This window comes from Myotis brandtii, unplaced genomic scaffold (assembly GCF_000412655.1).
Source record: "Myotis brandtii unplaced genomic scaffold, ASM41265v1 scaffold601, whole genome shotgun sequence".
NCBI classification, from domain to species: domain Eukaryota; kingdom Metazoa; phylum Chordata; class Mammalia; order Chiroptera; family Vespertilionidae; genus Myotis; species Myotis brandtii.
In genome coordinates, this window is record NW_005370276.1 from 1,720,729 (window position 1) to 1,730,906 (window position 10,178).

General features: G+C 56.7%; 2 protein-coding genes across 2 annotated transcripts in view; one reads left to right on the forward strand and one right to left on the reverse strand.

Annotated features, from left to right (window-relative positions):
• The first annotated feature begins 418 nt into the window (after positions 1-418).
• On the forward strand, positions 419-5,106 carry LOC102244980 (sialic acid-binding Ig-like lectin 11). The gene is made up of 7 exons (XM_014550482.1): positions 419-832; positions 987-1,034; positions 1,670-1,927; positions 2,015-2,341; positions 2,486-2,576; positions 2,814-2,946; positions 4,614-5,106. The coding sequence occupies exons 1-7, from the start codon at positions 502-504 to the stop codon at positions 4,818-4,820; spliced, it is 1,395 nt and encodes a 464-aa protein (XP_014405968.1). The 5' UTR covers positions 419-501; the 3' UTR covers positions 4,821-5,106.
• A 2,423-nt stretch (positions 5,107-7,529) lies between these two features.
• VRK3 (vaccinia related kinase 3) overlaps positions 7,530-10,178 on the reverse strand; it is a 39,092-nt gene continuing 36,443 nt past the window's right edge. The window contains exons 14-15 of the mRNA XM_014550485.1: positions 9,878-10,026; positions 7,530-7,874 (exon numbers count right to left, since the gene is read on the reverse strand). Of these exons, the coding sequence (XP_014405971.1) occupies positions 9,878-10,026 (149 nt within the window). The 3' untranslated portion in view covers positions 7,530-7,874. The remainder of the gene's footprint in view (positions 7,875-9,877; positions 10,027-10,178) is intronic.

A 10,178-nucleotide genomic window follows, 5' to 3' on the forward strand; every position in this document is an offset into this window, starting at 1 on the left:
CTGGGCCGGGGCTGGGCCGGGGCTGGTGCTGCAGCTGAGCCGCTGTCCCCCCAGGGTCCCCGCAGAAGGATCCAGAGTACCAGCTGCAGGTGCAGGACTCGGTGACGGTGCAGGCGGGTCTGTGTGTGCACGTGCCCTGCAAGGTGTCCTACCCCTGGGAGGGCTGGAACAACTCTACTCCAGCGTATGGCTACTGGTACCAGAAAAGGGAGACTATCGAAGATGTTCTCGTGGCCACAAACAACCAAGGCAAGAAAATAACAAGGAAGGTGAAACCTCCCTCTCCATTCGACCTCTCCGGGGACCCGGGGGCCGGCGACTGCTCCCTGAGCATCTCAGCTGTGGGGCCCAGACACAGTGGAAAGTATTACTTCCACCTGGAGAGGGGCCCTGTGAACCACACCTACTGGGACAACCCGCTCACTGTGACCGTCACAGGTATGGAGCGGTCCCAGGAATGGACCACCGGGCTGGGCAGCAGTTCAGGGTTGGGGTGCACACATGGGGTGCCCTCTGGGCCTGGCCTCGCCCTCTCTCTCTCCAGCGCTGACACAAACCCCGGACATCCACGTCAAGAAGCTTCTGGAGGCCGGTCGCCTGGGCCACCTGGTGTGCTCCCTGCCCGGGGCCTGTGCTCTGCTGCCGGCTGGCACTGTCTCCTGGGACGGGGCTGCTGCCCTCAGGCTCCAGGCGCTGGGCTCCTGGGCCTCTAGGTACCCAGAAATCGTGCTCAAGCCCCGCCCGCAGGACCACGGCACCAACCTCACCTGCCGGGTCACCTTCCCAGGGGCAAATGTGAGCAGCGAGAGGACCATCACGCTCAACGTGTCCTGTGAGTCCGGCCAGGACGCCGGGTGGGGGGTGGGGGTGGGGGATGGGCTGCAGGAAGGACACAGGCGCCTGTCTCTCCACTTCCCGTTTCTGTGTGTCCTGGGGGTGGGGAGGTGGGGAAGGGACTCTGTTCCTCACTGTGTCCCTCTGTCCAGATGCACCACAGAACCTGACCATCAGCATCTCCCGAGGAAGCCACACAGGTAAGGGGGATGCTTCTCTCTCACATGGAAGTTTCTCTCACTCGCCCCTCCCCTCTCTCCAAAATCAATGAAAATATATCCAATGGTTGAACTGTGGACCTATGAACCAGGAGGTCACGTTTTGATTCGGTCAGGGCACATGCCTGGGTTGAGGGCTCAATTCCCAGTAGGGGGCTTGCAGGAGGCAACTGATCAATGATTCTCATCATTGATGATTCTCTCTCTCCCCCTGACCATCAGCGTCTCCCGAGGAAGCCACACAGGTAAGGGGGATGCTTCTCTCTCACATGGAAGTTTCTCTCACTCGCCCCTCCCCTCTCTCCAAAATCAATGAAAATATATCCAATGGTTGAACTGTGGACCTATGAACCAGGAGGTCACGTTTTGATTCGGTCAGGGCACATGCCTGGGTTGAGGGCTCAATTCCCAGTAGGGGGCTTGCAGGAGGCAGCTGATCAATGATTCTCATCATTGATGATTCTCTCTCTCCCTCTCCCTTCCTCTCTGAAATCAATAAGAATGTATTTAAACACACACACACTCGGGTGAGGATTAAAAAAAAAAAAAAAGGAGAGGAGAGAGAAATAGGAAGACTTCTGATCCGCAGGCCTGAGCTGGGCTCCGTCTCTCTCCAGAGCTGGAACACGTGGGGAACGGCTCAGCTCTCCGGGTCCGGGAAGGGGACTCGCTCCGCCTGCTCTGTGTCGCCGACAGCAACCCTCCCGCCACGCTGAGCTGGGCCCATGGCAACCGGTCCCTGAGCCCCTCACAGCCCCAGGAGCCCGGGGTCCTGGAGCTGCCCCGGGTGGAGGCGCGGCACCAAGGCAGATTCACCTGCCAAGCTCAGCACCCGCGGGGCTCCCTGCGCGCCTCCCTGCGTCTCCGCCTGCAGAGTGAGTGTGTGTGTATGGAGGGGGCGGGGGCACACGGGGTCCTGGGAGGGCAGAGGCAACCCTAATCCTTCTCCTCGCTCCCCACAGACCCCCCGCAGCTGCTGGGACCCTCCTGTTCCTGGAAGGACCAGGGTCTGCACTGCAGCTGCTCCTCCAGGGCCCAGCCGGCCCCCTCCCTGCGCTGGCGGCTGGGGGCGGGGCTGCTGGAGGGGAACCATGGCAACGCGTCCCACGTGGTCAACTCCAGCTCAGAGGGGCCCTGGACCAACAGCTCCCTGAGCCTCCGCGAGGGGCTCAGGGAGGGACTCAGACTCAGCTGCGAGGCCCGGAATGTGCACGGGACCCAGAGCGCCTCTGTCCTGCTGCTGCCTGGTCAGGGCCTGCTGGGCGCAGAGGCCACGGAGAAAGGAGTGGGTGAGAGGGAGGGTGGGGCTGGGGGAGGGGGGCTGAGTCAGGAAAGAAAGGGGTGAAAGGAAGAAGTGGGGTGCACAGAGCACAGGCAGGGCACAGGGTCCTGGGGCGCGGAGGGGAGTCACCCCAAACCCCATTTGTCCGCAGGGAAGCCCGCGCTTAGGGAAGCATTCGTCCTGGGGGCTGTCACGGGAGCTGGTGTGGTTGGGCTGCTCGGTCTCTGCCTCGTCGTCTTCATGTGAGTGTCGTCCCCGGAGAGCAGGAGGCTGGGCCTGGAACCCCACACGGCCGCCTGGGGGGATCTGGGTGGTGCAGGGGTTGTGAGAACAGGGCCATCCGACCCCCCACCGAGAAGGGAGCCTGTTCTCATCGTGAAAGTCAGAGTGCAGGCATGTCCCCTGGTCCGGCCGGGGTCAGCCCTTCTAGCCTCCTTGGCAGGGGATGGTGGTCACACGCTGAGCTCTGCGCCCCGCAGGCTGCTCAGGGGTCCCCGCCTCCCCTTCAGAGTGAAGACCCGCAGGAGGGGCGCACCCCGGGCTGCAGCTGGCGAGAAGGATGCCTCCTCCACGGGGGGTCCCGCCTCCTCCACGCGGGGTCCCGCCTCCTTGGTGAGTCATGCCCCCCTCCCCCATCGGATGCCGCTGCCATCTCCCCAGGACGCCGTGGCCACATCCACCCCGATGACTTAAGATGGTCATCGAGCCCCAAGCAGGCCTTTCCTCCTGGGTCCCCATCAATCCAGGCACCCAGGCCGGCGGCCGGGAGTCCCCCTCCCCTCCGCTCCCATCTCCTCTCAGAGCCAAGGACCTGCCCATCTTCCTGAGTGTGTTCAGGTCCAGGGGGGCCCTCCCTGTCCCCGCTCCCACTTCCTCCTCCTTCCCCTCTCTCCTCCCCAATACAGGACGCCAGAAGGATCGCCCCCAAATAATTGTCCGCTACAAGTTTAGGGGTCCCCGAGGCACTCTCATGTTCATGTCTCCCCAGAGGGACTCAGACTCAGAGAAGTTGTCCTACTCGTGGTCATGGTTCATTACAGCGGTCGGACGGGGATAGAATCGGCCCCGGGAAGAGGCGCGTGGGGCGGGCCCAGGAGCGACAGGCGTGGGCTTCCGTGGTCGCTCAGCGGAGTCACAAGGACAGTGCCTAGTCTCCCAGCAATGACGTGTGACCACACGCACGGGCACCCCACCGGGGAAGCTCCCCGAGCCTGATGTCCAGTTCTAACTGGGGGACGGTCACGTGGCTGGACTCAGTTTCCATCCCCGCAGAGGTCAAGCCGACACCCCGTGGCCCAAGGCCGACATCCATCACACGAACTGCCTGGTGTGGCCCACAGTCCCCAAGGCTTAGAGGTTCCCTCCCAGGTGCTGGGGGCACAGGGTCAAGCTTTTTCTCTGAGCAGCGTTCACCCTTTACTGTACAGTATCCTTTGTAGGGCGCATGATGTAATTCACGAATGCGTCTGCTTGCACCCCTGAAATGCCTTGTGGCCCCCGAGGGCAGGGCAGTCTGGGCCTAAGCAAATTCCGTGCCACCACCCCATTCTTGTGCTTCCGATTGCAATGTGCAGTGAGAGTAACATAACCGCCCGCCGCCTGCAGGTCTGCTGGCCCCCCTGCAAGCTGGCGGGTCAGAGGCGGGTCTGCTTTGCTCCCCAGTGAACATCCAGGGCCCGGCACAGGGCCGCTGTCCCACAAGGCAGCAGGCACTGAAGCCAGAGGGACTCGGGCATGAGTCCTGGTCCTCCCAACAACTAAATGTGTGATTTGGGGATATTTAGCCTCAGTTTCTCCACCTGACAGGTAGAATAGAGTTAGCGTCGCCCTAGTGCTGTGGTTGGCAAACTGCGGCTCGCGAGCCATAGGCGGCTCTTTGGCCCCTTGAGTGTGGCTCTTCCTAAGCCTTACGAGCACCCTAATTAGGTTAATAACAATGTACCTACCTATATAGTTTAAGTTTAAAAAATTTGGCTCTCAAAAGAAATTTTGTACTGTTGATATTTGGCTCTGTTGACTAATGAGTTTGCCGACCACTGCCCTAGTGGACTCTTGTGAGGAATCTAGGTGGCTGGCAGTCCATTACCAAGGGCCAGGCATCACTTCTCTAAAATATCTGCTGACTCAATGCATGGGGGGGAGGGGCCCCGCCGCCAATGTCTGTGGAATGAACAGATGAAAGACTAATTTGCTCAGTTTCCGGGTTTGCTTGTGGGCCCTCCTTGCTGACTCCCAGCCCCCATTACCCGAATTTGACTGCCTCTCCCCCCTCCACTCAGGGTGGCCAGCGTGAGTGTCGGCCAGGCAGCCAGCTAGACCACCCGTCCCCAGCTGCGCCCCCCGCTGCCGCCGCCCCCGCCTCCGGGGAGGAGCTGGAGCTCTATTACGCCACCCTCAGCTTCCAGGGGCCGAGGCCCGGGGAACGGCCTGACCAGGAGGCCACCACCAGCACCACCGAGTATGCCGAGATCAAGATCCACACCTAACGGGACCCCAGCTCCCGGGACCCCTGGCTTCTCGGGGAGGGGAGACATCAGGGACAATTCCCAAGAACGAGCTGACTACGCGGGTGTCCCACTGGTGCCGTGATGGGCAGAACTGGCCTCAAATTTCAGCCCGTCTCCAACCGCGAGCATGAGTCTGAGCAAGTCACTCTACTTCTCAGTCTGCCCTCTGTAACACAGACACAGTAAACCTAACCGGACCCCGGCCGATGTGGCTCACTAGCTGAGCGTCCACCTATGAACCAGGAGGTTACGGTTCGATTCCCGGTCAGGGTACATGCCGGGGTTGTGAGCTCGATCCCCAGTGTGGGGTGTGCAGGAGGCAGCCGATCAATGATTCTGTCTCATCATGGATGTTTCTATCTCCCCCTCTTCCTTCCTCTCTGAAATCTATTAAAATATATTTTTAAAAAAACACCTACCTTGAGTGGTTGTTGTGGGGCGTTGAGGCAATAATTAGGTAAAGCTCTAGGCAGGCGCGCGCTCGTGCGCACAGAGCACCACCCGGATGCCACACCTCTTCCCAGGGAAGCTCACCGGGAATAAGGGTCCGAAGAGATTTTGTTTATTCCTTGTAATTATTCTTCAATTGGTATTTATCTCTCTTCTTATTTTTTAAAATATTTTTATTGATTTCTGAGAGGAAGTTGGAGGGAGAGAAAGCGATGGAAATATCAACGATGAGAGAGTCATTGATTGCCTGTTTCCTCCACATCCCCTACTGGGTTTGAAGCCTGTCACCCAGGCATGTGCCCTGCCCGGGAGTCAAACCCTGAACTCTTGGTTCATAGATTGATGCTCAACCCCTCAGTTACTCCGGCTGGACTATATCTACTCTTGAATAATAAAAAATTTCAACATTTAAGACACATCCACCCATACTCTCGCCATTTTGTATTGTTATTGTCATAGAGCTTACAGCTATGAATTTGATAAACTTTAGAGAACATTAATAATTACTTGGATGTAAACAATTACTTTATTTCCAGATTAATTGAGATATTTTTGATATAGAGTGCATGCAAATTTAAGGTGTGCAATGTACATATTTGATGCACCTATATAGTGAAGTGATTACCACAATAAGGTTCATCAACACCTCCATCCTCTCATGTAATTACCATTGTTATGGTTATAACACGAATGATGTATAACCATAACAACTTTCAGGGATATAATACATTCCTGTTAATTGTACTTGCCATAGTGTCCAGGACATCCCCAGGAATTGTTCCTCTTGTAGCTGAAAGTTACCCTTGATCAACATCTCCCCATTTCCCCACCCCCAGCCCGTGCAACACCGTTCTACTCTCTTCCTGTGAGTTCAGCGTCTTTAGACCCCACTGTGAGAACACACTGCAGGAAAACAATGACTATTTTTGAAAAATACCCTCACAGTTGTTCCTCTCATGCAGTTCTGGGTTTCCATCACAGAATCATTCTCCTCTATGCAAAAATGTATTAAAGACCTAAATATAATACCAACCACTATAAACTCTTAGAGGGAGACATAGAGGGAAATCCCAGGACATTGGATTTTGCAATGATTTCCTGGATATTTACATCGAAAGCACAGACAAGGGAAGCAAACATAGACAAGTGGGACTGTACCAACTTCAATACCTGAGCTCAAAAGGACACTCTCACCAGAATCCAGACTACAGGATGGGAGAGAAGGTGTATCTGTGAAGGAGTTAATATCCAGTATCTATTACAAACTCACACAAGACAACATACGAAACCCAAATAACACAATTGAAGAAATGGCTAAAACCTTGACTAGACATTTCTCCAAAGATGATGGACAAATGGCCAACAAAGTCATGAAAAGAGACACAACATCAGCAATCCTACAGAACCATGAAAGAACTCCTTAGGCCTGTGGGAGTTTCACTTAGTGCATCAGGGCGTTAATATGAGGGAGAGAAAGAGAGAGATCTGTTGTTCCACTTATTTATGCATTCATTGGTCGATTCCTGTATGTGCCCAGACCAGGGATTAAAACTGAAACCTTGGTATATCAGGATGACACTCTAACCAACTGAACTACCCAGCCAGGGCCATTAAGTGCATTTTCAACTTACAATATTTTCAGCTTATAATAGGTTTACTGGGATGTGGCTCCACTGTAAGTTGAGGAGCATCTGTACATGGATGGATGGATGTGTGGATGGATGGATGGATGGATGGAAGGAAGGATGGAGGGGTGGCTCCATGAAGTCTGGACAGATGCATGAAAGGGTAGATGATGGATGAGAGGTTGACGGGATGGGTGAATGGGGAGAAAAAGGGAGCTAAGCTTTCCCAAAAGGAACATCTTTTGCGGACACTCGACTCTCCAAGCTCCAATGAAACCATTTATTACAAAGCACAGTGGTTGCAATGGCAGGAAGGGTCCCACTGAGGGGCCGGCTCAATCCCATCCCGAGTGAAGGGTCTTCTCCGTTCTCCACCCCAGCGGCTGCGGGAGATGACGTGATGGATGGATGTGTGGATGTGTGGATGGATGGATGGATGGATGGATGGATGGATGGAAGGAAGGAAGGATGGGTGGAGGGGTGGCTCCATGAAGTCTGGACAGATGAATGTAAGGGTAGATGATGGATGAGAGGTTGACGGGGTGGGTGAATGGGGAGAAAAAGGGAGCTAACCTTTCCCAAAAGGAACATCTTTTGCGGACAGTCGACTCTCCAAGCTCCAATGAAACCATTTATTACAAAGCACAGTGGTTGCAATGGCAGGAAGGGTCCCACTGAGGGGCCGGCTCAACCCCGTCCCGAGTGAAGGGTCTTCTCCGTTCTCCACCCCAGCGGCTGCGGGAGATGACGTGAGGAAGGGACATCAAAGGAGGGCGCTCACATTACCTGGAGCCTAACTGCCACGTTCCTGCCCATCAGCCCATCAGCGTCGCCTACAGAAGCGGCAGGAATGCACGTCCGAGGGATCTTTCTAGAAGCTAATCTACAGCAGGCCTGGGTTTCACATTTCTTCTTCCCATTTTTTTCCCGATTTCAAACTGGGAGTTGAAAGAAAGTGCTGGAAGTGCTGGAAGACAGTGGAAATGGCCGTGAGTGTCTCCTGCATTCAGGGCGCTCCCTGGGCCTGGGACGACGACGGTAGAAACACCACGGACAGGGAAGGAGCACCTCCGCGGGGCTTACAGCTTGGAGGAGGGGGTGGGGATGCTACAAATTACACACACTTCCCTCCAGGGGTGGGGCAGGGGCTGCCAGAAAACAGGTGATGTGATCAGAGAGGAGGTGGGGAGGCACCTCACGGAGGGGCAAACGGGGGCCCCAGGATCTGAGAAAAACTGAAGGGGAGAAGCATTCCAGTCCGTGGCAACGTGAGTGCAAAGGCCCTGGGCTGGGATCAAGCTCGGCCTCGTCTGGAATGAGGGGAGGACGGTGTGGCTGGCACAGAGTGGCCCGGGGGAGGGGGTGTCGGCACGCAGGCCAAGGCAAGGAGTTGCCATAGCAGAGAGAAGCTGTTATACTCCTGGTTATAGTGCATTACGGCGGCCAGCCGGGTGGGGAGAGGCGCATCCGTCACTCCCAGGTCACTGGGCTCCTTAAAGAGCATCCGCACTAAGTTTCTAACAAGGGACAAAACCGCTGTTGAGTAAGAGGCGCCCAGACAGTCGGTGCATCTGAAACTGTGATGATCCTGAAAGGGCTGTAGGTTTTAAGTTTTAAAATTTCCCTCGTACTGGGCGGAAGGAGGCATGTACGACAGGCCAGCACCGGCGGGAAGACTGGAGTCGCCCACTCGATAAACACGCGTGGAGTCTCCGTGCGCCAGGCCAGCGACGTGCAGGAAAGACAGAGATGCCAGAGAAAGACATGGCCCCGCCCGCACGGAGCTCACCGCCCGTGGGTGACTGTGACCAGTGACCGCACAGTTCACCACCTCTGGGTGGGGGTGGGGATCCCCTGGGAGAGGGCGAGGCAGAGACCTGGAGGAAATGGACTAGAAGGGACTTAGCAACTGCCTGTTGGGACGCCTGAAGGAGGAAGGAGTTGGGGAAAGAACAGAGCAGCTGGGGCCAGAAGAGCCATTTGCCAAGCTGGGGAGACTGGGACGGGGAAGCTGGTGGGAAGCCACGCCTTCACTTTTGGAGAGCGTCTGTGGTTAAGGCCCAGAGCTTGTAACCCTGCGGGAAAAACCAACGCACAGCCTGCATTCTCAGAGCGCTGTGACCAGGCCCCTGCGGAGAGCTGTAGGCTGTGGGATCTGGTGCGTGTGTTGTGAGGCCGGAATGTGAGTGACGGGGCAGACGTGAAGCAGCAGTGGCACCAGAGTGCCAGCAGGACCAGGGCTGTGGCGTTAGGAGCCAGGCTGCCCGGGAGGACGCACTTGGCCTGGCTCCCTGAGCCCGGGCACGGCTGCCGTGAGGGCGGGGACGTGTGGTGGGGTGGCCTGTGCACTGCAGGATGCTGAGTGGCTCCCCAGCCTCCACCCACCAGATGCCAGGAGCACCCTCTCCCCAGTGCTGACAACCAAGAATGTCTGCAGAGCCTGGACAGCGTGGCTCAGTGGTTGAGCGCTGATCTATGAACCAGGAGGTCACTGGATCGATTCCCGATCAGGACACATGCCCGGGTTTCGGGCTCCATTCACAGTAGGGGGTGTGCAGGAGGCAGCCGATCAGTGATTCTCTCTTATCATTGATGTTTCTCTCTCCCTCTCCCTTTCTCTGTAAAATCTATAAAAACATATTTTTAAAAAGTTAAAAAAAATGTCTGTAGACAGTGACAAACGGCCCCATTTGTTCTGGCCTCCGTTGGAGAGCCCGAGGGGAGGCAGTCAGCTCTGAGGAGAGAGGACCCAGGAGGCCCTCCACAGAACGTCCACGCGGCCTTGCCAGGCTGTCCAGCGAGTCTGGTTTAGCTTTGGAAAGTTCAACAACCTTGTGGGAAATGCAGCATCTAACTGGGAAGTTGGCCCTGGATTAAACATCAAATGCCACCTGGGACTCAGGGCTGGGTGGGGGGTGGGGTGGGGGTGGAGGCTCACAGGCTCTGCCCACCGGAACCCACCTAGGGCACCATCCGGAGGTTGATGGGGTCATAGGCCGACACCAGCAGATCCTGCAGCAGGGTGCGCAGGCCGCTCCTCAGCAAGTCATAGGGTGGCTTCTCCTCGTACTTGAGGGCCATCACCACCTTCAGGTACTCCTGCAGCGTCTCTGTGGGCAAGACACCCACCAGGGAGGGGCTGAGAGGGGCCGACCCGGAGCGGAGAGCTGCGCCCAGAGGTCCGCCACGGTGCCCCTCGGCTCAGGGCTGCCTCTGAGCCTGGCCCTGCCACAGGCACTTGGACACAGCCCCCCCCCCCCCC